This window comes from Drosophila mauritiana, chromosome X, assembly GCF_004382145.1.
Source record: "Drosophila mauritiana strain mau12 chromosome X, ASM438214v1, whole genome shotgun sequence".
In the NCBI taxonomy this organism is placed as follows: domain Eukaryota; kingdom Metazoa; phylum Arthropoda; class Insecta; order Diptera; family Drosophilidae; genus Drosophila; species Drosophila mauritiana.
In genome coordinates, this window is record NC_046672.1 from 16,291,313 (window position 1) to 16,318,739 (window position 27,427).

Here is a 27,427-nt window from a genome sequence, read left to right on the forward strand (position 1 = left end):
AATGAAGAAAAAGAGAAGTCTATTTAAGAGAAGAAAATAACAGACATCTTAACGACTATTTAGAAAAGCTTAAACAGAATCCTAAACTTATCTATTACGATCCCATATTAGCAAGGAATATAGTTTCATTTCAAATTGGCCCCATTTACTTGCCAATAAAACAAGAGAGCTATGCCATTAACAATGTTTATTTGCGCGTATAAACGTAGTAAAAGGCAATGCAGATTAAGTCAGGCACAAAGTATTACTTTGCTGTTTGTAAAGCAATGGTGGAAATTCGTGTGGATGTTGCAAAGGGCGCCCACTGTTTTTTTGTTGTGTGTGATGTGCGGCAGAATAGGTTATACAAAAGATCACAATTTGGGTGCACACATATGGGATATCAAGGACGAACAGAACATCAACAAAAGGCACTTGGCCAGCTCATCGCGTGGCCAAGTGCACACAGTTAGAAAACATAAAGAATAGAAGAGCAGTCGAGAATACGTTAGTAGAAATGGGTTAATAGAAACTATTTTATGCTGATAAGGCTTAAACAAATGGATCTACTAAAGCTAAGTGAAGCGGCCCGGAATACTGACGGTGCTCGGTCTAGGAGTACTGCGTGTGCGGGTTCACGTTGATCATCTCCATGTTGCTGTTGGGGAAACAGAAATAAAACCATGATTAGTTCAAGGGCCCTTAGTATAGAAGGTGTCAATCATTTTGGCCAGTGCCCGATTAGGTAGAATGCTACTATCAAACGCTACTTAATTGTCAATACTTATCGCGCACCGAGCAAAACGCTAATTTGGCCATGAGAAACGATTCGGCTTCAATGGGGTATGAAATACTCGACTCTTAGCAGACCTAATGAACTATAATGCTGTGGGAGTGGTGGATAAGGGCAGGATGAATGACGATCGGTACAATGAGGATGAATCAACGTTGTGCGATGGGCAACTCACCTGCGACTGCATCGCATATGAATAAATAGCAGGGCCAGGCCCAGGGTGATGCAAATGGCACCGATCACAATGTACGCAATGCCCAGGAACGGGTTCTTGCCACCGAGCACGGATGTGGTGGAGAGTATCATTCGCTTCGTGCCGTCGAACGACACCACCGGATATTCTGAAATATATAAACACAAATACATTAGATACAGCATTCGCGATGTCCCAGCCAATCGTACTAACGATACGTAATGTTAAGCGTATAATTGCCAGCCTTGAGGCCATTGGCATAGTTGGTGTTCGTTTGGTTGAGACGGCGATATAGCTTCCGGAAGCTGGGCAGAGCGGCGGTGCGCATCCACACGATCAGATCCTCGTTCTGGAAGCCATTGTTGTCCGGATTCTCCGGGTCCAGGTCGGCCAGGCCATTCTTCCAGAACATTGGCTTTGAGAAGCCCTCAAGGGAGACGTTCAGGTTACCCTCCGGGTTGCGGAACTTGACGCGCTTGTCCGACGGCCAGGCAATGCCCGTCTTCAGCAGCTTGATCTCGGATCCACCCTGCAAGAGGGTCAGCGTGTCTGGAAGAGATCAATGTTAGTTGTGGTACAATCAAGGTAGTTTCTGTGCCGCACCATTGAACAGCGAGTTGGCAATGGCACCGCAGGGCGCGATGGGCTTTCCGGAATCGGGATCATAGGCGAAGGGGGCACAGTCTGTGCTGGGCGTTTGCGACAGGTGACCCAGCAGCTGCTCGTCGTCCCGTGACTTCACATAGCGCCGATGGTTCTGATAGTAGTTGGTCAGTCCGTAGTACATGTATACCACACCCTTTAAAGGAAGTTAACGAAATACTTAAATGAGAATCTCTTTTTAAAGTATTATAAAGAATCCAAATCCACTATCAACAAAATCATCAATATTTTTTCCAAGCCAATCTGCTATGATAAAAGCAATGTTGATAAGTACCTTGCAGATTATAAGAGCAGCATATAGCTTTTGATTTGAACTACTTCACTACCTAAACTCAGTGCTGATTACATGAGCTGGACAGCTACTGAAGCTCTGGATTCCTATAACTCACATTGAAGTCCGAGGGCAGGACGAAGGGCACCTGGCAGGTGCACTCACCGCCGGGGTGGGCCTCCAGATACTCCGCACAGGTGGTATTTCCGCCCGAGCTTCTGCACTTGGTGTAGTCGATGATCAGCTCGTTGGCGGTGTTGCTCAGGTGGAGGAGGACCACGCCGATGGGTATGAATAGAACTCCGATAACGAAGAAGGTGGGCAGTACGGTGCGGGCGGTCAGGACGGGCTGCCAGGCGGGCAGGCGCTGCTGCTTGAAGGCCGAATCTGTGGGTGGACAGCATGAGAAACGGGCAAACGTGAGCGACTAGGCATGACCTCATGGTTAATGCAGGGCCACCAGGATGGGCCCCGAAAATCGATTTGCCATTGGACATTAGTCATTCCCCTCCTTATCACCTGTTACGCAGGTGAGTGTGTGTGTGTATTTTTGGGGGATTGGGAGTTGGATGGGGAGTCTCGCTTGAAACTGGGTTTTCACCTGAAGGTCGCTTGGACTTCGCCGCTGCACTCTCCTCGTTCTCCGCTTGCTGTGTGGACATGGTGGCTTATCTGCTTTCTCGCTAGTCTCCTCGAAAAGCTCCTTGGTGTCCAAACGCTGCAAGTGACTCCAATTGAATAAAGTAAATACAATAAAATTTCGATGACAGCACATGAGTCATCGATATGTATCGGTACCATTTACCTCTAGTGATGGCATATATCGATGAAATTTCCTCTATATTAAGCTTTTGCTCCTTTCGACTCATCTTTGAGAAAAATGTCAAATTAAGCTATGTAGAAAATCATTCGTACCTCCAAATTCGCAGTAATACCCCTATATAAGCAATGCTCTAGCCATCTCATTTAGACATCGATGGTCGGACCTGGAATAGTATCGATAAGGTGACGCTTGCAACCGCGTGGAGGCGGCGTTTTCGTTGTTGTGTCAAAACAATAAGCGAGCAGCAGAAAACGCACCCATCCAGCTAGCAAAGATAAAGGCGAAAAAGGCTAGGCCAGCAGAGATTGGGATTCACCTTGCCACCCACCAGTGCAGTACATACCCGCGCTCGCTAACATCCGATCCCCGCTAAAACAACACAGAAACGCCAACGCACACACACAGACGCAGCGGCAATGAAAATCACAGTGACGACCAGCGATGACAAGGTCTTCTGCTTGGACGTGGCTCAGGATCTAGAGTTGGAGAATCTCAAGGCCCTCTGCGCGATGGAGATCGGTGCGGAAGTGGCCCAAATAGCGGTCATTTTCAACGGGCGGGAGCTCACCAGCGACAAACAGACGCTGCAACAGTGCGGCGTCGGCGACGGCGACTTCATCATGCTGGAACGACGCAGGAGCGGCAATCGCTCAGGTGAGAGAGAGTTGAAATTCGGCGTGGAAATGGGAACGGGATGGGAAAGTGGTAAGAGCGGTGGAAAGGGGGGGAGAGCCATTATCCTTATGTGGGTCACGTTTTTCGCAGGGAGGGGATCTTGAGTGGAGTTTTGGGGGATGATAAAAATGTCAGATAACGCGAATTCGCACAATAATGAAATTAATTACTGTCCTATATGAATTCTAACACGTCAATATTGAAATGTCGCTTTAACAAATACTGCAGCAATATAACATTTAGGATAGGGAAAACCCCGAATACGTAGTGCATACATATGTACGTAAGCGAACATTTCATTTAACAATACTTTTGCAATGTGAAATTTGAACTGTGCTCATTTTTTTTTTCTTGTAAATGTTGGCGTTTTTTAGTTGCTAGATTTTTATGGAAAAGCGCAGCGAGCACAGCTCATCTTTTTGCGGCGCAATTGGTGTTAAAAATAAACGCCTTGCTTCGTCTGACTTTCTTTTCGCAAATTCCAAAAAAAAAAACAGCGACACACAGACACGGACGGGAACGAACGCTGGAAGTGTGGAAGTGGCTTATCTGTTTCCACTGCAGCACTAGCGGCAGAGGGGTGCGGGTTCGGAGGGTATGGGGCATACCAATGGAAGTGGAGGAGCAGCAGCAGGTGCGTTGCCTCTGCCTCAGCCTCAGCCCCATGGATCCACCCACTTGGGCCGCCCACTGTGGCTGGCCCACTGTTTTGTTGACCCCTGAATGCGCATTTGGCCTTGCCAGCTTGTCCATTGAAATGGGATCGTAGTATATATAATTGTTTAGCTATATGTTCAAATGGTATTTCTGCACACATGTGCACACATTTTGGCGACTGCAGACAGGTGTGGGCGGTGAACAATTTTCGATTTCATTTGACCATTGCACAGCACATTGGACTCCATGGTTCGCATGAGAGCAAGCCTCATTTGCCAGCCAGAAAATGAGTTCAACTACATATATCATTTATCTACAGATATTTACATATTATCTAGTTAACACAACTGCACTTGCATTGGTTTATCTCGCTAGTCTGATGTTTTTAATTGGATCATAGATCACAGATCAATTAAGTTCCATTTAAATCGGATGACGGTGATTTAATCTATCTGGACAAACGTTTATACATATGCACATATGTATATAAATGTTGTGTGGCAATTAGCATGAGTTATTTGCAATCATTTATTTCACAATAATTTCACAATCTGCAAGCCAGATTATATTTGCACAAATTTGGTTGAGGTTTTTAGGTATTGCTTGCTCTTTCTTTCTCAAAATGTTCCCAAATTTACGCGTAAATATGTTGATAATTATCTCGATTTGTATCAGATAACTGCACTGACCACAATATGTCTTTTATACTATATTTTATTATAATATTATAAGCGATTTGAAAGAATATTGTCAAATGTAATCCTGTAAAGAAACGCTATAGAAAACCACCGCAATCGATTGATCTTTCGTTTCATTCAATAAATTCAGCTGGCGGAAACCCAGCGATCAGCACGCTGGACTTCAGCAACATCGCCGTGCCGGGCACTAGTTCGGGCGGCAGTCCACCATCGAGGCGGGTGCAGCAGCAGGGAGTGCAGCAGCCGCAGTTCAACAACCTCACGGACATACCCATGACCGATGAGTTCAATGTGAACTTCGACGACGACCCAGAGACGGTGCGACAGATGTTCCTGTCTAGTCCCGAGACGCTGTCGCTCCTCCGGCAGTACAATCCCAGCCTGGCGGAGGCCATCGATTCCGGCGACAAGGAAAAGTTCGCTCGGCTGCTCCGCGAGCATATTACGGAGCGAAAGCGTCGTAACGAGCATCGCATGCGCATGCTAAACGCCGATCCCTTCGATGAGGAGACCCAACGTCTGATTGCCGAGGAGATCAAGCAGAAGAATATCCAGGATAACATGGCAGCTGCCATTGAATACAATCCGGAGATCTTTGGCACAGTTACAATGCTGTAAGTAATGGTACACATAATTAATATGATTGGATTGGCTCACTGCAATATTACACATTATTAGCTATATCAACTGCAAAGTGAATGGCATCCCTGTGAAGGCCTTTGTGGACTCTGGCGCCCAGACGACGATCATGAGCAAGGACTGCGCCGAGAGATGCCACGTCAACCGGCTGATTGACACGCGCTGGAACGGTGTGGCCAAGGGTGTTGGTACACAGCCCATTCTGGGCAGGATACACATGGTCCAGTTGCAGATTGAGAACGATCACTTAACGTCCAGCTTCACCGTGCTGGGCCAGCAGCCCATGGACATGTTGCTGGGTCTGGACATGCTGAAGCGACATCAGGTAATGCAGTCTAGATAGCCTCAGATTAAATCGGCTCAATGCTAATTGAATTGGTTGTTTCAGTGCCTGATTGACTTGCAGCGTAATTTATTGATTATTGGCACCACGGGAACAACGACACCCTTTCTGCCGGAAAGTGAGCTGCCGGTCAGCGCCCGGCTGACAGGAAACTCGGAGGATTCGATGGAACAGGAGGCAATTTCCAATGCAATCGAGCAAAGCAAACGGGAGAGCGGTGGCGCCGGTGGCGGACCCAACACGATCAGTCCGCAAGAACGATTCACCGAACAGGATGTCACTGATCTCATGGCCCTTGGCTATCCTCGCAGCGATGTGCTTACCGTGCTGCGCCTGTGCGGCGGTAACAAGCAGGCGGCCAGGTCCGTGCTGCTCCACCGCAACGATGCCGCCTCGGGGAGCGAACTCAGCTGAACGCGGCTAGACGCACAGCCCACAACACCACCTAAAGCCGAACTCACCATAGCCAGAAACCGGATTGCAATAGGATGATGAACAGACTGGACCCCACTAACTGGAAGCCGTTCCAACGAAATACTCCGAGCAATACCAAAAAATACGCCACGCCACGCCACATATAAAATCAAGTAGGAAATAGTAAGGACTATACACAACCACAAAACATGAATACCGAAACGAAAACCTTTCTAATTTAGTGAAATGTTTATAAACTGATGTCACTTTTTTTATACGAATCGTTTGTTACGATGTACAATATCTAATTAGGGTGCTACGCAGCACCGGGACATTTTTAAAGCAGAGGTGGGTTGGTTTTTTCTAGAAAAAATAGTAAGCGATATAATCTAAAATTTGATAAATGAAAATCTGGACGGTGATGGAAACAAGCCGCATCAACGAAAGCATGAAACAAGTAAATACAAAAGAAAAACGAAAACGAAAGAATGCCTGACTATTAAATAATATTACACTTATACACAATTTGAACTAGTATTAAGGGTCTGTCAAGAAAAACTGAATTGGGTTCAATAATAAACGGTCGATAGTATTGTTTTGGATTTGAAAAGAAAAGATGAACAAGCGCATTTTGAATTGTCTTCTTGGGCATCTCGTTGTTTTCACTTTTATAAATCTTTAATAGCATTCGTTATATGTTATGTTTATAAATTATAAAATTACAACTTCTGATTTTTGCAAAACTCCTTTTAATTGTTTGTTACAGTTGCTATAGTTGTGTCTGATGCTGTGGCTACGCTAATCCTCTTCCTCGTCCTCATCCTCCTCGTTCGCACGACCCGCCCCCGATCCCTTGTGGTTGAACTCCTTCTCTGGATCAAACTGCATGCCCTCCTGGTCGGCGCCATCCTCCTCGTCATCGTCGCCAGCCACCTGGGCGTTCTCGGCCTCAGCGCGCTCCAGGCGTCTGGCAAGATCCGCCTCGTCGATGGCCGTAACCAGTTTGGGTGCCATGATCACCTTGAACTCTCCATCGTATTCGCTGGTCTTGGCGCGAATGTGCTCAATGGCCACCTCCAGAGCCTTCAAACCGTCTGTCTTCTTGGTAGTGGATGTGGTCATTACATAGCTAAAATGATAAGGATGTAGAACGATTACTTTTAGGGACCCATTAACTCATTTAAGCAACATTCTTAGTCATTTCGATTTCACAAGAAGTTGTGAAAATGAATTGAATATAAGTTTTTCACTTAAATGAGCACTTGCATTTACAATATATACACGATTATAGGGATTTCCTTATTTTAACGATAAATTTCGGCTAAAATGAAGAACAGAAATCTACAATTTTCCTATCCTTTTAACTAAAGAAACCCTCGTTAATTTTGTCTACACCAAGGGGAACTACAATAGCTTAGGTGCTTACAGTGGCGGTGCTATCAGGTTGATGCGGATGGGCAGCTCCTCGGTGCTCAGCTCCAGGCCCTTGGTGAGCGATGCCTTGACAGCGTCGATGCCCTCGTAACCGTAGCAGGAGCACTCGATGTCCGCACGGATCTTGACAGTGGGCGAGACCAGCTTCCGCTTGATGTTGCTCAACAGGACCTCCTTGGTCTCCGGTTCCAGGTTGCACTCATCGAAGACGGTGGGATCGGTGACCGATTGCTTGAAGATGTCGTAGGCGACCGTCTTGTTGTTGTACTTCTTCTCGAAATGCCAGGCGGTCTTCTGGTAGAGATCCTCCAACTTCTCGTTGCCCTCGAAGCCGAGTATGTCGGCGACATGGCGGAGCAGTGAGTTGATGGCCTTGGCCTTAGCGAAGCGCTCCGTGCACTTTTCGACATCTTCGGGCGAAACGCGACGCTTCGACAGATCGATGTAGCCCTTCTCCTTGTCAACACGGATGACCACCACCGGTTCGGTCTTGCCGACACGAATCAGCTTGTTGATGGAGCGGATGCGCCGGCGGGACAGCTCCGACAGCAGGATCATGCCCTCGATGTTGTTGTACTCAAGCAGATGAACGTAGGCGCCCATCTCGGCGATGGACAGCACGTTTACCATAACGACATCCTCGATCTCCGGATAACGCTCGTTGTAGAAGCGCGACGTGAGGGCCATGTTGAAGTCTGTGGTCTATCGCCAAAAACTGGGCAATTTGGACTTTTCGAAATGAAAAACGTGTACAATTTCTGCCGAGCGGGCGCAAGAAGAAGAAGCGTAAGGTATGACAGTGGTGATATCGATATTTAATTGCGTAGCCGGCAAAACGTCGCCAGTTGGCTTGCTACTGGTCACACTGGAAAGGTGGGGCAGCAGCGGTCTATCGATTGTGTCTTCCGACTGTCTCATGGATTGCCGGGAAATTTTAAATGTTCTGTTTTTGGTTTGAGCATTCGAAATAATAGTCCAAACTTGGAATGTTATATCTTGGTGAGCTTGTTATTTAAATACCAATCAATTTCGATTCAATTTTGGAATGATAATGATAATGATAATTCCCATATATCCAATTTTTTCGCCATTTTTTGTATTAATCTGTCTAAATTTGCTTACAAGTAATAGGGATTGTTAACATTCCAGATTAGCTGCCCATTTAAAGCAAGTTATTATGAAAATTTTAAAAGAAAGTTGCATATTATTGCATACAAAAAGTCCATTGTATTGACTTGTAGCTTGAATAAGTTTCTTTTTATAAGCTACACTTTTAATTTAACGAATCTTAGAATATTAGAATATTTGTATAGGTTGGCTCCGTTTAAAAGTTAATTATGACCGCGCGAGGGTATAATATATATATTTATCTAACAATTGTCTATGATGGTCCCGATCTATTCCTTTTGTGAAAGGTAAAAACGCGCCTCGTCGACCTATAATTAAATAGATAAGATTAAATTGCAACAGACCTCTAAGTGGTCAAAATTAGAATAGCCAAATACGTACGGTTTTGAACCAAACGGAGGGTCTAAAGATCAACTTCGATAGGAAGGTCATTTGGGTGCGTGGGCTAATGGCATGCATATGAAGATGCTTCACCGTGATGAACGGCGGCAGATGGAATCCGAAGAGGGAATCATCGACAGAAACTCCCTTGGACGCCAGGAGATCCTTCAGGGCGGTCTCCATGCGCGAGACTGTAAGATATTAGGATTATTAAGACATGACCCGAGGTCATGCTAATTCCAATCTTACCCAGAGAATCGTGCGATTTGTTCAGATCCTTGAGGCTGGCGTAGTGCTTTTTGGTCACTGCTAAGTAATGGTGCTGGGAAGCGGGTTTAATGTCCTGGAAGATGACAAAGTCATCGTTTTCGACTTCCAAAACAGTTGAGGAGTCCAGCCCCTCAGAAATTCGGCAGAAAACGCAGTTGTAGTCTGCCATGACTTAATTTGAAGCTCAGTCTATATTAAACATAGCAGTTTGTACTTTGACAGCTGATTTGTTGCGCTGTCGATAACGATAAGAACTACGAAATAACGATAAGAAAACTAATAGTTTTTCGGTATTAAAAAAAAAACATTTGTGTTCTGTTACTTTTAGTATTATTTTTTTTTCAACACAAAAATTTATACAAACGTATGTAATTCTCCCTATGTATTTAACGTCATTTTCGAATGTTTCATTGGGAAAAGAGCAATTGTAAAAAGCTAACAAGCTAGAAATATTACTAGAATTATTAATCGATATCTGAAAATTGGTCGCAATTGGGCATGCGTCCCTGCAAACTACATAAATACCAAAATAAAGCGGCAATCGACTTATTGGTGTGGTAACACTGTTGGACCAAATTCGCCGCGATAGTATTTTTCGCCCGTGTGTTAACACTGCGGTTTGCAGCGAATTCGCTCATTTGAAAAAAATAAAACATGGCTGGAAGAGGTGGTTATGAACACGCTAGGTAAATATTATTAATTATTTTTGCAATCGCGTACGCTACGCGTTGGCCGCGATGCGCCGGTGCTTGTGAAAGTGAACGCGATGCGATCGAATTGCGCGAGTGCCGACAATCTTGGCAAAATGTGTAATAATGCACGCGGTTTTTTGGGGTTTGGGCAAAAAAAAAAGGCAACACCAGCCCACCAACACACGCGCACGCTCTCGCCTCGCCGCTCGCACACCGATACACCCATGTGCATGTGTATTGTACGTGTCGCCGACACCGCCGCCGCCGCCGCCTTTGTACGTGCGTGCGTGTGCGTATGTGTGTGTGGTGTGTGTGTGTGTGCGGGGCAGTGTGCGTTTTTTTTTCTTAACATTCTTTTTCGGTTTTTATTTTGTCGATTCTTTTCATCGCTTGCGTTGTTTTTCTTGGAAAACTCTGCTGCAGCCTTCGTCTGCGCCAACGTCGGCTCCGCCGCTGACAGCACACCGGCAGATTTCACATTTAATTCCCCCCACCCCTCATAAAAAAACGAAAAAAAGAAGAAGAGAATATAAACCCAAAAATAGTTGCAACTTCCATGCAAAATGCAATTTTCGCCAAAAAGCGCGCGCGATTTTACCCCCACCCCCCCTGACCATTTGACACCTGTCCCACTGCATTTGTTGTTCTTCGGTTTTGTTATTTGTGCCTGCATCTCTGTTGACTGCTTGCCGGGGATCCGAGCCAGCGTTAGCCCACATAGATAAATTGCCGACCATGTGCGTTTTGCCCCAAGGGGTGGCGCCGCAAAACCCCCCAACCCCCTCACACACACACACCTCAGGTCCTCAATAGGGAAGAAGAAGAGACAGACACACCCCCATTAATTGGATTCGATGTCAAGGTTCCCAGGCCACGGAGTACTCCTCCAAACAAAGCGGCACAGCAAATACCAGGAGCACAGAATCAAGCACACGTTGCAGTTGCTCCGGTTGCGCAAATCTATAGAGGGGATCTGCAATCCAACCTTATAGACTTACGTACGACATGCAGCATAGGTTTTTAATGGGTGCATCCCATTTCCAAGATTCTTTGCCTTTAAATGTATTAGTTACTCTTAAGTAATGTCTTCACTCTACTAACCATTCATTCTTATTTATCGATTTTTTTCAGAAGCGGATTCGGCGGGGATCGGGCATCCAAGCAGTTGCCCACGGAACCGCCTTTCATCGCATTCGTCGGCAATTTGCCGCAAGGCCTTGTGCAGGGCGATGTGATCAAAATATTCCAGGACTTTGAGGTGAAGTACGTGCGTCTGGTGAAGGACCGGGAAACGGATCAGTTCAAAGGCTTCTGCTACGTGGAATTCGAGACGCTGGACAATCTGGAGCGGGCGCTAGAATGCGATGGTCGCATCAAACTGGACGATCTGTCGGCGCCGCTGAGAATCGACATTGCTGATCGTAGAAAAAATGATCGGTGAGTTAAGACCGGATAATTGTAAACTTTAGATTGGATCGTTGGGAGCTCTGCAAACGAACTGAGCACATGGAGCCTTCTAACGATTCCCCAATCGATACACACCCATCACCATGCGCCTTTACCACTTGACTAACCATATTTTCGACTTTCTTACAGCCCTGGTGGCGGTGTTGGCGGCGGCAACGGCGGCATGACCCGCGGCGACGGCGGCAGAGACGGTTTCCAGAAGCGCGGCCCACCTCGCCAGGGCGGCAGCAGTCAGTCCTACAGCCGGGGAGGTCCTGGCACTGGCGGCGGCGGTCGGGAGGGCGGCGGCGGTTCGGGTAATCGCGGCGATAGTAGAGGTTCGTACATTGATAGTTATGGTGGTCACACTGATAGAAGTCGCGGCGTCGGCGGCAGCGGCGCGGGCTCCGGCGGTGGCATGAATAGAGGATACAATGGTAAAGCATTTTTATCTGCCGTCCAACCAACAAACCAACACTTAGCTGCATCCCTCGTAGTGCCGCCAAAAACCAGTTGATACTGATTACTTATACCGATTCTGATTCAGTCGCATGGCTGGAAGACAGATCCATGCAGCAATCCTCGAAAGTGAAAGTAGAATCTGCCCCACTGTTCTGTTTCGATTATCGTTTATGTGCCTACCTTGGCATCCTACTGCGGTTCTACATTCTGATCTTGCGTTGGTTTTGCTATATGTTTCAAGGAGTGGCCACAAGATAAGACAATGCACCCGAAGAAGTAGTACATAGCCTTAAGAAAGGTGTAAAGGTGCATAAATATGCGTAGAAAATTATGTTTGTTCACTTCTTTATTTAAAGGATCGATAGAACAACATGTTGGAGTCCTTGATTGGCAGGAATCCATAGATGGTTAATCGAAACTGATCGACAAGTTAATTTCTTTTGAAGTGGGCTTGCTTCATACTTACTACTCCTCCTGGACTGCTAGCTGTTACCGCCTATTTCCAACCTTCTTTTGAGATTAGTTTGCGCCCATTGAAAACGCCCACTCCGTATTGATAGCTCCCCTGTAGCCGTAGCCTAAGCACACCCGCACGATTTTTCTTTGAACTGCATTTAGCTAGCATGTTGAACCTTATCTTAAGCAGGGTAACTCTGGCCCACAGGCACTAATCCAGTTGCTTCCATTGCAGATCGGCCGGCAAATCGTGGTCGGTACGGCAGTTTCAATAACGACGATCGACCATTCGATCGTAACCAGGATCGGGATCGCGGCCAGCGGGAAGGCAGCTATGGCAACCAGTCGCGCGACGGCGATCGCTACAACAACTTCAACCGTCACCGCGACCGCGAGCGCACCCACTACAATCCCAACCAGCAGAGCGAACGTCCTAGTGGCGGCATGACCGGCCTCGGCGGCGGCTCCGGCGGATCAGGAGGCCTGGGCGTTGGCGGTGGTTCCTCAATGGGCGCCATTGGTGAGTTGCAATAATAAGTACATAGTATTATATTGATGGGAGGATAGTCGCTAGGAGCATTTCATGTTGTCTAAATTTGCAAATATTAATTTACCTATCCATTCCCTGCCCACAGACCATATTCAGAAACCGATTTCAAGTACTTTTTCAAATATGTGTCAATCAAGAGTATCACAATTAGACGTACCACGTATTTGTAAGTCAGTTCAATGCACGTTTTCATAGTACTTCCTTGCATTTGAATGATGTACATATAGCATTAAGCATTAAGTTTGCCCAACCGACCAAGCACTTATCCATTTACCTATTCGTTCCTTACCCGCAGACGACAATGAGCGGCCACGTCTGCAGCTGAAGCCACGGACCATTGCCGCGCCCATTAACGCGGTGGCAGAGACCAAGCAATCGGCCTCGATCTTTGGCAACGCCAAGCCGCGCGAGGAGAAGCTGAAGGAGCTGCAGCAGAATGTCAATCACAACGGCGATAACTAGAGGGCAGGAGTCGGTCCGCAATACAATATATGCCTGATATGATATTTTGGAGTGCGAGAACGAGGGAATCCGAGATAGAGGGAGAGAAGGCGAGGAGGAGAAGAGGAGGAAGCTGAAATAGCAAGAGGAGGAGGAGGAGGAGGAGGATGATGATGACAAGAAGGAGCATCAGCAGCATGCATATATAAACACATACATTAATTAATAACACTACGCTACATACCTATTATATACGAACGATATGTACTACATTACAAGAACGAAGATGAAACAACAGGCTGGCCTCTGTGTCTCTGTGTCAGTGTCCAGTGTCAGTCAGCAAGCAACTTAACAAGCAACAAGCAACAAGCAACATGCAACACGCAACATCAGCAACATCAGCAGCAAAGCCAAGCAGCAATAAAGCAACTAATCTAACCCTTTGCAACCAGAAAACATCCGCAACAGCAATGGAAAGTCTTTAAATGTTAGTCCTTAAGCAGCGATAAACTTTAGTCGCGTGCATATGGCCAATATATATATAGTATATATATGCGGTTATGTGCGCTTCATGTACAGCAGCTGTATGCACGCTGCTATTTGTTAGTTAAGTGATGCATATAAACCAACAAAACAAAAGTTCTACCATTAAGGTATAAATAGTAAACAAAAAACCATTAAAACAAAACAAAAAAACGAAAACAATGCAAAACAAAAAAGAAAACAAAAGAAAAAACTCGAAAAACAAAGCAAAAATCGAAAACAACAACTTTTTGACAAAACGTTCAGCGTAGCAGGCAGGCAATTTATACACTTTATATAGCAAAAAAAAAAAAAGGAAAAAAAAACATAAATATAATTATTAAACAGACATACCTTATGAAATTAAAACACCAACAGCAGATCTTACAAAACAAATCGCAGAGAAGCAGAACATCCACTAAGTACGTAAAATAAAACAAAAAATGAAAAAATAAAAAACCGGAGAAGTTATCATTGCAGATTCACTAGAGAAAAACTTATATAGCTACCGAAAAGCAATCAACTACATAGGTCTTATGTAGCTGAAGATAGTGTTAAAAGTCAAAGCCGACCAAATTATTCAAATTTTATTTGGATATCCATATCCACCCATTATGCACTTCGCTTATTTAGATCAATTTCATTTACAACTAGCTTCGGTTCGAATGTATGTGCACATTTACTTTTCTAACATTTAATTATCGTGCACATAGGATCTGATTTCTTTGTAGATAACCTTGATATAAGACGACAAAAATAATATGAAAAACAATGTATACATTTTATTGTTGTTTGTGTGTTTCAATTATTATTTCCATAAGTAGAGTTTTTCCTTAACGTCATCCTCTTTGTTTCCTCACCAGTTTTTTTTTAAAAACAATTTTTTTTGTACCTTGCAAGAGCTGATTAATCGCGAAAGTTGTACATTAATTTGAAAATAAAGCGAAAACAAATTAAATATGCGTGTACCGTATCGGTTTGGTGTTTTCCTTCGCACATTCGATTTCGAAATTCGACTTTTTCGGAGTGCGGCTCAAAAAAAAAAAAAATAAAAAAGCCTCAGCACTTTGTATATATACAAAATAATCAAATCCTAACCCGTTGCCGGAAGTATCCAATTGTTGTGTTGTCCAATCCGAACAGGACATGTCCTGCTCCGGATTCCGACACCAAGCACCTGCCCACTTCGATTGCGAAAAGATAATCCAATCCAACCCAATCCACTCCACTCCACTCCACTCTAATCCAGTCGAGTTCAGTCCAATTCAATATCTCAAATGCACAGCCGACTTGACCGACTTGACCAGCTTAGAAACCAGAGGGAACCAGCAGAGAAGCAAATAGGAATACAGATCAGATCAGAGTGTGTGTAGCAGTTAAAGTAAAGATTACGTTTAATATACCTTTAAAGCTAAAGATAAACTTAAAATTTAATTTTTAGCACCAATACCGTAAGCAGTCAAAGATTTACACTAACGAATGTGGACAAACAATATTTGTAACTCCTTAACAAAACAAAAAAAAAAAAAAAAACAAAACAACAAAAATAAAAAAACGAAAGAAAGAAAGAAATCGAAAGAAAAGCGACAAAAACTAATTGAAAGTGAATGAATAAATAACTTGATCGAGTTGACAACTTAATTGCTGCTCTATACCTAATTAAGAACTTTGATATGCATTTTAAAACGCCCATAAAGACGAGGACAAAGAATTGTTTAAATTAATTAACGAATAAACCAAAAGCAAAGCAACACTAAAACGAGAATTTATACAAAGCAAGAGTTAGACATTAACGTACATCATAAAACATCTATATATACACACAGATATAAATAAATATACGATTGTGCTATGATTAATGACGAAACTGATCGAGTAAGCCAGGATTAAATAGCAATTCTACTCTTAGCAACCGCAATAAATTAAAACAAATACACAAATGCAGAACTAACCGAAATTAGCAAGCAGTTAGAGCAAACAATCGTAGATGTGAACGAAGAAGATATACATTTTTACCAATTACCAACATCAGCAGACATCGCAAAATGCTAACTTCGTGTAACTTGCATAACAAGAAATGAATATAAACAAATCAACAAAGTCAAATCTACAGACAACAACATGTTTAATTAAGTGAATGATGGACGAACGCTAAACAAAGTTCACACACAGCATTATAACGAAATATATAAATATATATACATACATATATATATTTTTTGTTGTTTGAACATTTTGTACGATACGTATATATACACATATATACACATAACTAAATAAATAAATAAAACAAATTATAATACAACTCACCTCGTTTTGATTTTCCGGGGGAAATTGCATTTAGCTGGCAACAAATAAAACACGAACAAGTTTTCATTTGCATAACAAATTCAATTAAATCTCATTTTATTTCAGTTTTGTTTGTTTGTTTTTTTGTATTTTTTACAATTTATTAAGCTAAAGTGTGAAAAAATTTCGCTTTTAATTTATATATATATCCTTTTGTTTTTGTATTGTTTTTTTTTTCATTTTCATTTATTAAATTACAATATTTTTAGGTTGCCCCTTTATTAATTTGATTTATTTTAAATGTTGGGTTTTCTTTATAAATTATACATAAATTATGCAACTTGTTTAAGAACTAAAAAAGCGTTAATTATTTATATATAATGGAAATAAAAATCGTTTACTTTTATCTCATTTTCTTTGGGCTTTCCTTTGTATTTGCTTTCTTTTAGTTCATATTTTTACATTTAGATGTTATTGTGCAGTTTTGGTTTCCTTTTTGTTTTTGGGTATGGTTGTTTTTTTTTTTGTTTTATTTTATTTGGAATTAACTAATTATAATCCTTTTCTTTTGCGTAATAAACTAATTCAGGCGTTTGTTTCTTTACTTTTCATTAATTTTTGTTTTGTTTTTTACTTTATTTTAAATATATTAATCGAATATATCTTTATAAAAACAATTTTTGTCTGTCCGTGTGTTTTACGAGTGTTCTCTGTTTTCTTTTGGTTTCCGGTTTGTATTTTCCCTTTTGGTTTTTCTCGTTTTCCTTTTAATAAAAATGAATACATACAAAAATTGTTGTTGTGTTTCATTTGTCGTCCCATACAGATTTCCCATATGCTGTTGTTATAAAAAAAATATATATGCAGGTATATTCATATTAATATGTGTGTTTCTGGGCAAACTCAATCGATTATCTGTGGTTGGTAGTAAATACACGTATTCGTATTCTATCGACAAAAATTGATAACAAGAGGCTGGCTTCAATCGAAAATCGAAGGTTGTGCCGGCGAAAACATTACAATGTATGACAGCGATGGCCCTATTCGTATTCGTAGTCGTATTATTTTGCAAGATTTAGTTATTAAGAGTATCGCTAGTACAAGTTAATGTCCCTTTAAAAAACTAGAAAACAAAATGCAGATCGTGTGCCTGGCTGTGTGTGTGTGTGTGTTTGTGTGTATCTGTGTGTGTATGGTTCTGTTTGTCAAGCAATTGGACAAAGTGTTATACTCTACATACTGTTATACTGCTACATAAATATACTCATATTATCATATATATATATATATGTATATATGTCTTCATACATATATATATACTTGTATATATATACAGTCGATTTCTTTTTAGTAGAAAAGTGGCGGGTGTCATTAATTTTTAGCAATTTTTTATTTGGTTTTTCGGTACTTTTTCTAGCTGCTTTTACTTGATCGCACATATATATATATATTTTCTATACATATACATATTCATATGAACATATCTTTTATCATCTTTAAGAGGAGATTTTCAGTGTCTGTGTGGGTGTGTGTGTGTGCTTGCATGTGTCCGGTTGTCCTATAGCCATTTGAACCACTAAGAATTTGTAGCCGGGGAAGTTGCTATCAAATAGAGTTGCTCAACAACGGCTCTGGCTCGGTTTGGAGGAATCTTTGGAGGTCGAGGGGTGCCAGCGACACAACGCAGGCTCCCCAAAAAAACGGGCTTAGAAATCAGGGTGGGCTAATGAAGTACAAAGCTTGCAAGGGCACGATGAAGAAGACTGAGCACTTTCTTATCGGCCGCATCGCTTACAACCAGTTCACAGTGCGCCTCTCTCCGCGCTTCTCATCGTAGGTAGCTAAGCCCTTGTTTCGAATGATGTGAATGGTCTTACTCAGGAGTTTGTCTGTCTGTGTCTGTGTCGTGTCTGCACAAGCGAGAGAAAGAGAGAGAGAGAGAGAGGGGGGGGGGGGGAGTGGGAGAAAGTAGGGGAGGGAGAAAGTGTTGTGTTCGTGTCTCAGTGTTTGTGTTAGAGTCAGACAGCTAGGCAGATGTAGGCATATGGCAGGCATATATAAAGTCTTTATAAAGACATCATCAGTTGCTTCGGTTTCTCACTAATATATTACTTCAATTTGTTGATTTTCGTATTCGTTTGCTTAAATTGTATTTGTATAAAAAAAATATGCTAACTGTGCCTGTGTCTCCTCCTCGCAAACGTTTTCATTGTAATCTCGCTAATTTTTGCATTTGCATTTGTCAGTTTCTGCTGTTGCTTTAGTTTAAGACATCCATTAATGTGTATATTTAACTTATGCTTCTCTTTAGTATCATGTATCCATTTTCGCTAGCTTGCTGGTGTATAAATATAAATACATATTTCCCTCACATCTCAATCTATTCATGAGCTACTCAATCGCCAGTGTGTGAGTGTATCGAGTGTTCGTGTATCCGAGTGTCGTGGGTGGGCGGTCGTGTGGGGCGTGGCAGGATATCCGGCCCCCTGTGTGTGTGCGAGTGAGTGGATGGGGCTCAGCTCTGGATGCATGTAAAAGCAGCTTGGCAATTTGTGATTCTGTTCATATAGCTTGGATGCACTTGTCTCTATTGGCTATCATTACATATATATAAATTTTTTTTGTTAAATAATTCTCATTTTCTTCAGTCTGTTTTTGGTTTTCTTCTCATTTTGTTTTTTTTCTCATTTGGTTTTCGTGTTCAACGGGCTTTATATAAACGGCTATTAACTCTTGCTCTCAATATAAATTGCAAATACTTCGCTGGATGGCAACTTTCGTAATTGTGTGTTCTTGTGTTCTGTTTGGTATTGGTTTCGGTATCGTATAGGCTTGGATTGGTATCTTAATCTCTGCTGCTTGGCGTGGCATCTTTTTATTCGGGGTCTGTCTGGTACAGTGTCTCGTGTGGGTCCTTACTGGCGTCTGTCCATGTGCTGAGTGGATGGGTTGGCAACTGATAGCACTCGAAATCAGGATAACGACCTATCCACAGGTCGCCGGAAATCAAATTGTACTCATATACGGATGTATTCGGGAATGCGCATGTGTGCGTGTGTGTGTGTCTGTGTGTTTTGCTTGTGTGTGGTTGTATATGCAACCTATGTTTTACTAAAGATCTCGAATTTTTTATGTAGAATATCTAATTGCAATAATTGTTCTTATTTCTTGGATTCGTCTCCGCTCCTGCTCTGTATTTTGAATTTTATTAGCTATGCATAATAACTGGCTGTTTTACATTTAAATGTTTTCTCTTTTTTTTACAGTTCGTTTTTGGGGTTTCTTCATTTTTTTTGTATTTCGATTTTTGTACGCTATTTATGAATTTACTTTGAATTTCATTTGCTATGCTTCGTTTGATTTGGGTTTTTATTGATTTTTTTTTGCGTTTTTTTTATTTGTAAAATTTTTTTCGGTTTTGCTTTTGTATAATTATAATTTATAATATATTTTCTATTTTTCCTTTGTTTTTATGTAATTATCTAGACTTATGTAATATATTACAAATGTACGAGTATAAAGCTAAAGTTTTTGTCCATCTTTGTTTTCATTTTAATATAGTGAGTTAACAAAAAAAGGAATTTATTATTAACTAATATAGAAATTTCCACGCTTTGATTTTCGAAGTGTATCTAAAAATGTTTAATCGTCTTCTGTATCCGCAACATCTCCTAGCATTTGCCATTGCATTTCTATTTGGTATTTGAGAACGCTGCTTTCTGTTTCCTGGTTGCATACTTTGCGGCGCCACTGTGCGAAGTGTGCGAGAGCAGTGCGGAGCGCCATCTCGCTCTCTTTCGCACGCCCGTCGGGCATACAGTGGCGGTGCAAATATTCGGCAATCTTCTGTGATGAGCGTGTGTATGTGTGTGTGTTCGTGTGTGTGTGAGTGTGGTTTTATTGCTCAAAAATTGTTAGAAATTTATATATGTTTTATTGTTATCATGTTTTTGTTGCGTTGTGACTTTCTTCAGCAGCACAAAATATGCAGTTGTTTTGTTTTTTGTTTTTTATAATTATTAGTGGTAGTTTTCTTTTTGTTTTTGTTTTTTTTTGTTTTTTGTATTATTTTTAGGCATATTGTATATATAATTAATTTTATTTTGTCTAATGGCAATGATGCGCGTGTTGCTTCGAACGTAACCTCGGCACAAAAAATATGTTTACACGTATGCTAAAAATATGAAATAGATTTCCTTATCAATATCGTTATCATCCCTTCTTCACGACATCGTCGTCCTTTTCGTCTTCGAGTCCTCATATATAATTTTCAACTTTTCGATTTCGATTTGCGTTTCGGTTTCGTTTTGAATTTACCGCTTGCTAAAATTCATATCCCTCTCTCGGCTTTTATTATCGTAAATTTACAGTTATATTATTATAGAGTATCTCTTCTCTCGTCTTCTTGTTAAGTTTTTTTTTATTTCTTTCTTCGGTTTGCTTGTCGCAAAAGCTTCATGTGTGGCTGTTGTTTTGCAGATGATGTTATTCACACATAGATAGTAGAATATCTTGAAGTATATACCATTATAATATGTTTGGTTTTTCTTTTTCTTTTTCGTTTGATTCGTTTTTGTTGTTGTTGTTGTTTTTTTTATTTATTCTCGCCCCGCCCCTCGTTTATAACAGTGCACTCAGTATAAGTAGATATATTATGCGTTAAGTTCAATCAGTATTATATGCTTTTTTCGTTAAACTTATGCATTTTGTACGGAATTTTCAAACTTAATTTTCTGTTATTAGTTTATAGCATGTTTCGTTTATTATTCTCGACTAAGCGATTTATCGTTTTGCGTTATTTCCATGTGATCTATTATTCATCAAAGTGGGTACTCGTATTATTTGTCAAACAGCCAACAAAATGTATAATAATGAAGCTACATTCAAGTCGTTACAAAATTGGCAATCGGCAAGCGTTAAATCAATGTGGGTTTAAAATACAAATACGTAATACGATGATTGTAAGACCAACCAAATTGGAGTCTGTTCGAGTCGGGTTGCGTTACGTCTTGGGGTTCGGTTAGGGGTTAAGCGGTCACGGGGTCAAGGGGTTAAGGGGTCACGGGGTCAAGATGGCGGGGATGTGCCGTTCGTGGCACAAAACAGAAGGGCTTAATCTGATCTAAACGACAAAGCTCTCTTGTAAAAGCGTGCGCAAATAAATAAACACTTAATTTTTGGACTTTAAGGCAACGCTTAAACTGGTCCCCATAATGTACACAAGTTATTACTCTACAATTTTTGTTGTTTGCGTTACTTTTTTGTGTTGGCTAGGATAAATAGTGATTGATATTGGGAAGCTATTGCGGGATGCAAAAGGTTTTCTTTTTATTAAACGTCTTGCGAACAAATAAAGACAGCTGATCGATGTAAAGTGGCCAAATGTAACTGGAGTGTTTGTTGTCAACCTTTAAGATAGTCAGTTGTGTTTTAGAGTAATGCAAAAACCAAGCGGATATACAACTGTTGTACAGTGGCATAAAACCGTTATACAAATGCCTTACGATTGACTTATCGCTTAGTATAACAGAGATACAACTGTTATGAGCGTGTTAAGCAACTAATGTAGGACTGTCATGTAACGGTTATAGTACTGTTGTACAAATACTACTGGTATCCAACACAGAAAGTTAATGTAAACACTCTGGCCATTAAATATTAACTGAAAGGAACTGAGAACCGGAAATTGGCGTCTACCAAGAAAAAACCTAATGGAACAGAATATCAAATATCTAAAGGGTATGACAAATTAAGGGATTCGTTGGCCGAGGGTCATTTGTTATTTCCCAATGTTGATTAATTTTGTAAGATGCTGTTTACCTTCTAGTGGGTAGATGTGTATGTGCTTAGAACAAGTTCCGCATTTGTATTTGATTTAACAGATAGTTAGAAGTCAAGCAGTGTGTGAAAGCATGTTTCGTATAACAGTTTCAATTCGTGTTGTGTTGGAGAACGAGTGAGAGCAAGTCAGCGAGAAGAGGCTCGTTTCGTCACTGAAAGAAGTTTCTTTCAATGCCCATGTCTGTAACTGTGTATGTTTTCCCAAAAAACGTGAGTAGTGTCAGTGGGTGAATTGGTAGTTGTTTTATTGTCAAAACCAAAAAACGCATTGATCCCAAAGTATTCGTTTCCCATTCACCTCCTACGATTGCAGCAATTTCAAAGCAAAAGCAAAGCATTTACATGTATCTGAGATTCTATATGTTGGGTGAGTGTGACTGGGCAATGTGGCGAGTGTGTACTGTACTGTGTACTGTGTGCGCAATGGAACCTCACATATAATTTTCACTCTGGTCGAACTGCTCCACAACCTTTAGTGTGGCGGGGCCATTCGATGGAGTTTTATTGTTCGTTATCGTAATCGGTATCAGTTATCGGTTGTTTTGTCGATACATAACTGAACAGCGGCGAAAAAGGCATTGCTAGCTAGTAAATCATACGACAGAGAAACCAAAGAAATCATATGCAGTAAAGCTTATTCAAACAAAGCTTAGCTTGGCAAAATTGGGCACAACTGATCGAAATACTTTCATTTTTTTGTTTTTTCTTTTCATATTTTGATTGTTATCGGTTATCGATTTTCGGTTTGCTCACATTTCCATCGTCTATCGTTATAACGCGATTGCGGCGGATACGGAAAGGAAAGCGAATGCGAAGGCGACTGGCGCTGAAAAGTGTGCTACGCTTTTAAGCGGTCTGGCTAAAACTTTGTTTGAATTCAATTCAGTATTAATATCGTATTTTAGTTAAATTAGTTATGTTATAATTATGTGTAATATATATTCGTTTGGTATTTACTCTCCTTGCTCATTGTGTAGTTAACCATTAATCTCGGTCTTTGCTCGACTCTACTTGTAGGTTAAAGATAAAAAGAAGTATGCGAAAATAGAGCACTTTGAAAACAAAAACTTGTTCAAATTGTTCACTCGTTTTCGTATCTCTATTTGCTGTTTTTTTTTTATTTTGTGCTAGGCACAAACGCTTCTTCTGCTATTTTCCGAATTGTTTTTATTTTCTTGTCTTTTAGCACTTGCTTCGCCTCGCTTTAAACTTGTTTCGGTACTGTGTTCTCTTTCACTTCACATTCTCGGCATTGTTCGTTTCATTTATTCACTTCTTGCGCGTTTTCTTCGTTCTTAATTCTTCGCTCAGCGTTCTTTGTTAATTGTTTTTGTAAATTGGTTTTTGACTGATCGAATTCAAATTTGAATTGCTAAGGTCTTCGTTGAAGGTTTCACTCGTCTTTATCTCACTTTCTGCGGCTCCATGCGCCCCAGCTCCAAGGATTTGTTCGGTACTGTTGTCGCTTTGTGTCGGTGTTTTTGTGTGTGTGTGTGAGTGTGTATGTTGTTGAGGACATAACCTCAAAGTGAGAACATAACCTCAAAGGGAGGACATAACCTCAAAATGAGACATAACCTCAAATATGCGATCGCTATGGTTAAAATGTTTGCTTTGAACTTTCTTGCTGACCCAATGGGTTGGGATGTCATCGCCTGAATCGAAACTGCAAAGGGAATGCCCGATTATATAGTTCGATCGTATCTGAATGTGAAATAACTCTGTCTGCCTATTACTCTCCTGGTGACCATTTCCCCTCCTTCTGTGTGTGTGTGTGTGTGTGTGCGGGTGTTGGTGTGAGTGGGTGTATGGATGTTGTGTGATTATACTTTGACATCTAGCAGCTTTCGCTATTGTTTGTTTCTTTAGTTTTTGGTTCGTATTGCTTTCAATGGCAGTTCAGGCGGTATTTGTTTTTATATTGGTGTCGCTTTAGTTTCTAGTTTTGGGTCCGCTTTTGATTTTAACCATTTGGCTTTTCATTATTTAGCTGGATAAATGTACATACAATACAATCTATGCAAATTGGTGTTGTTCTCATCTCATTTAGAATAAGTTAAAAGGGTTTATCTTGTTTATTATAGAATGTTGCTTTCGGGGATTGGTTTTGTTTTTTGTGGATTGGCTTCTGCTTCCTTATCTTTACCGTTATTTGCTCGCCATTTTCATTGTTTTTGTTATTTGGTATTTGCTTTAAGGTTTCGCAAGTAGGTAATTAAATAAAGCGTGTTTTTGCTCTCTCACTACTGGCAAATACAATTTTTAGAGCTTGTTCGTCGTTCTTCAATTTTGTTATCCGTGTTGATTTGTTTTTTTTTTTGCTTTCTGTGGATTATAATTGTTTATGATTATGTTGATGTGTGGGAGTGTGTTTATGTGTGAGTGTGTTTGTTTCATGGGTTTCTTCTTCTTTTTCTGCATCCACCTGCTTAGGCAAATAGTTGTTCGGAAAAACGCCTATATGGATTGGACTACGAGCTGCTTATAAATTAATAAGACATTTCGGTTTAGCTTAAGTATGATTGTTGTTGGTTGCTGACTCGTTAACTGAATAATGCGGGTATACAAATATGTATGTTTCAAATCAAAGACGTTACACTTGAGTTCTAATTGTTGTTGTTGTTGTTGTTCATTTTCGTCGTTATATCATCGGGTTTGTTGTTGTTCTTTGTTCTCTTGATGTGGTTGTTGTTTGTTTGTATCTGTTATTGTTGTTGTATTTGTTTGTATGGTGTTCTTTCATTATATAGCAGAAAATTATGCTTGTTGTTCGCCTGGTTGCTGTTGTTGTTAGCTCACTGTTGTCGCTGCTGCAACGCTGCTGCATCGCTGATGCAACGTGCAACATCCAACACGTACTCATGCTAATACTCGCGTGCATCTTGGAGGGGGGGGCGAGGCCTGGCTCAGACATCCGCCGTGCGCGACGTGATGCTCGGCGATCGCGAGTGGATGACCACCTTGTGGCCGTTCTTCGTCACGAACCCGTCGCTCTCCACGAGAACGGCGGTCTGTCGCCCGGCGCTACCCGCTCCGGGACTTCCCGCCGTCGTCGTGCCCGCCGCCGCCGCTGCTGCTGCTGCTGCTGCCGCTGCATCCTCACCCGGACTATTTACATTACTCTCGTCGGCATCGGCAGCTCCTTCTGCAGTACCGTTAACACTACCATCTCCACCAGCGGGCGCATCGCCGTCCGTTGGTTCATCGGGCGCCGGGTCCCCGGCATCCGGATCACCGCCATCGCCATGATCCGTATCCGGCTCGAAGGACCCACCTCCCTCGCCGCGCGCCTTGTGCTTTCGCCAGGCGTGCTGGATTAGCCGGGCGCAGTACTCCTCACGCTGACGCCACAGCGTTGATGAGACGGGCTCGTAGCCCTCCGTATCCGGGCGGGCAGCTATCTCACCGATCTCACCCGTCTCCTCTATCGGATTGCCCTTCCGCGCAAAGAAGTCTTTCGTAAGGGCGTCGAGGATGTCGACGCAGTACATGAGGTCACCGCGACAGATGGGTATGTCCATCGATATGATCTTGTACTTGTTCGGTTTGTGGATCTGCAGCGGGGGCTCCAGTACGTCCAGGAATTCGGACAGCTGATCATAGCGTATGTACTGGGTGCCCTCCGGATCGAATTGCTGCCAGATCTCATAGTACATGTCGTAGTCGTCGTCGGTTAGACCCTCTTGCACGTCCTCGGTGGCCTGACTATAGTTCTCGAGAATGACAGCAATGTACATATTAATAACTATCAAAAAGCTTATAACTAGGTATGAGAGGAGAAACGTTATTCCAACGGTCGCTGAACCACAATTGCCCGGATAGCCTTTGTCGTTGTCGGGTGGATCGCATGCTTCCTCATTGATAATGGCGTCCAGTACACCATCCCAACCGGCTGACGTCGACATCTGCCAGTTTTAATAGGATATGGATTTGGGATACAGAAGAATATTGGAATGTGGGATTTGGTATGGAATGGGTTTGGATTTGGGATAAGCCATTGGGGATAGTGCATCGACAGTTTAAATTTCGGATCAGGAGGATGGGATCATAGTTTTCGAGTCGCAATACGAGCGCGTTACCGATTCGCAATCGAATACAAATTTAGCGGATAGGATTGGCAGTTGTGCGATCGGTTGGGCATGGTTCGATGCATCGATATTTATAGATCGATATTTATCGATGCATGTCAGGTCGTTCGTTCGTGGTGTGTTTTTTTCGGAGTGTTCGTATGTGGGCGGTGGGAGAGAGAGAGAGAAGTTTAAGACAGAAGATACAATAACAAGAAGAGTCATCATTAGTCAAACGTTTTGTACCGGGATCACTCGGCTAAGCAAACTAGTTATGGCATACGGTAGGTGGTTAGTACAGTTACGGCTATAGTTAGTAGTTATACATTGAGTGTGTAATCGGTTTGCGGTTACTAAACGGATAAATGGCTGCTTTGCTTTGATCCAGCCCCGAAAACGAGGCAAGCTGGTAAGCCATATGAAATCCCCTCGGCCCAGTCGAAGGGGCGATCAGGGGCGTGGCTGGGAGGGCGGAGTTGCGGGGGACTCTAGCCCCAAAACTAGGGGATTCAAAGCGGTAAGCGTGGCAAGCATTTGTAGCAGCTCGGGGAGTCCGTAGACACCGAATGGAATGGGGTCAGATTGAAATAGTTGGATACTTAAAGCAGTTGCAATATTAAGATAGTTAAAAAGAGATAGATATAGAGAGCGAGGGATAAAGATATATAGAGATAGAGGTGGGGCTGTGTACCCTGGATCTTAAGATCGAATCTATACTTATGGTTTGCCTTTAGTTGTATTTTGCATTTAAGTAGCTACATTTGCATGTTTATAGTTGGCGAGACTTTAGGGGGGTGGTATTGTTGTTTTCTGGACAGGACGGGGGTGTCTTGAGGAAACTTAACATTTCATTTGGTGTTTGTTGAAAGAGCTGAATTAGATTTGTTTTTTGTACAATTTTCTAAAATTAGGCATATACAGAGAAGCGTATACGTTAGGTACAAATCGAAAGAAAAAGAAGTGCAAAACGATAATTGAAAGCCGTTTTCCATGACTCCAGCGTGGGACCACATCACTTTTGGGCCTTAAGTAGAGTCATGGTGCAAAGTAAAAAGTTAATAAGGTGAATCGTTTAGATCGTTGGCGTACTTTGTACAGAGAGAACGTAAAAGAGTAAATGGTTAACCGATAGGCAGACAGATAGACAGAGGATTTAAACAAATTGATAAATGAAATCGTAGGTTAATCAAAAAATCGCACTAATTTAGCTTTTACCAACAACTACCGTAGCTTCAATCAACATTGTGATGTTGCCACTGGACTGAACGCATAATGGTCGCCGCAAATGGCGGCCCCACTT

The 27,427-nt window shown here is 42.0% G+C and overlaps 6 protein-coding genes across 8 annotated transcripts in view; 2 read left to right on the forward strand and 4 right to left on the reverse strand.

Moving 5' to 3' along the window:
* Window positions 1-172: 172 nt before the first annotated feature.
* On the reverse strand, window positions 173-2,662 carry LOC117147237 (cell cycle control protein 50A). Of its 2 annotated transcripts, XR_004459831.1 has the most exons (7): window positions 2,501-2,662; window positions 2,018-2,286; window positions 1,569-1,764; window positions 1,179-1,514; window positions 948-1,113; window positions 775-865; window positions 173-637 (listed from the first exon to the last, which is right to left on the reverse strand). XR_004459831.1 is itself a non-coding variant. In XM_033314052.1 (6 exons), exons 1-6 carry the CDS (start codon window positions 2,559-2,561, stop codon window positions 592-594), a joined length of 1,074 nt encoding a protein of 357 aa, XP_033169943.1. In that variant the 5' UTR covers window positions 2,562-2,660; the 3' UTR covers window positions 173-591. The 2 variants fall into 2 exon arrangements, 1 of the variants encoding a protein (XP_033169943.1); XM_033314052.1 differs by lacking the exon at window positions 775-865 and having other exon boundaries at window positions 2,501-2,660.
* A 116-nt stretch (window positions 2,663-2,778) lies between these two features.
* On the forward strand, window positions 2,779-6,634 carry LOC117147236 (protein DDI1 homolog 2). The gene is made up of 4 exons (XM_033314051.1): window positions 2,779-3,376; window positions 4,883-5,366; window positions 5,431-5,716; window positions 5,780-6,634. The coding sequence occupies exons 1-4, from the start codon at window positions 3,139-3,141 to the stop codon at window positions 6,146-6,148; spliced, it is 1,377 nt and encodes a 458-aa protein (XP_033169942.1). The 5' UTR covers window positions 2,779-3,138; the 3' UTR covers window positions 6,149-6,634.
* Window positions 6,635-6,804: 170 nt separating this feature from the next.
* On the reverse strand, window positions 6,805-8,377 carry LOC117147239 (eukaryotic translation initiation factor 2 subunit 1). Its single transcript, XM_033314053.1, has 2 exons — window positions 7,575-8,377; window positions 6,805-7,277 (listed from the first exon to the last, which is right to left on the reverse strand). Exons 1-2 carry the CDS (start codon window positions 8,267-8,269, stop codon window positions 6,947-6,949), a joined length of 1,026 nt encoding a protein of 341 aa, XP_033169944.1. The 5' UTR covers window positions 8,270-8,377; the 3' UTR covers window positions 6,805-6,946.
* A 430-nt stretch (window positions 8,378-8,807) lies between these two features.
* LOC117147240 (histidine triad nucleotide-binding protein 3) lies at window positions 8,808-9,607 on the reverse strand. The gene is made up of 3 exons (XM_033314054.1): window positions 9,341-9,607; window positions 9,092-9,282; window positions 8,808-9,018 (listed from the first exon to the last, which is right to left on the reverse strand). Exons 1-3 carry the CDS (start codon window positions 9,528-9,530, stop codon window positions 8,980-8,982), a joined length of 420 nt encoding a protein of 139 aa, XP_033169945.1. The 5' UTR covers window positions 9,531-9,607; the 3' UTR covers window positions 8,808-8,979.
* A 335-nt stretch (window positions 9,608-9,942) lies between these two features.
* Window positions 9,943-14,903, forward strand: LOC117147035 (eukaryotic translation initiation factor 4H). Of its 2 annotated transcripts, none has more exons than XM_033313729.1 (5): window positions 9,943-10,047; window positions 11,185-11,490; window positions 11,650-11,936; window positions 12,653-12,937; window positions 13,263-14,903. In XM_033313729.1, exons 1-5 carry the CDS (start codon window positions 10,016-10,018, stop codon window positions 13,427-13,429), a joined length of 1,077 nt encoding a protein of 358 aa, XP_033169620.1. In that variant the 5' UTR covers window positions 9,943-10,015; the 3' UTR covers window positions 13,430-14,903. The 2 variants fall into 2 exon arrangements, with proteins under 2 accessions (XP_033169620.1, XP_033169621.1); XM_033313730.1 differs by having other exon boundaries at window positions 9,944-10,047; window positions 11,650-11,837.
* Window positions 14,904-19,650: 4,747 nt separating this feature from the next.
* LOC117146522 (sodium channel protein para) overlaps window positions 19,651-27,427 on the reverse strand; it is a 62,533-nt gene continuing 54,756 nt past the window's right edge. The window contains exon 30 of the mRNA XM_033312787.1: window positions 19,651-25,965. Within this exon, the coding sequence (XP_033168678.1) occupies window positions 24,967-25,965 (999 nt within the window). The 3' untranslated portion in view covers window positions 19,651-24,966. The remainder of the gene's footprint in view (window positions 25,966-27,427) is intronic.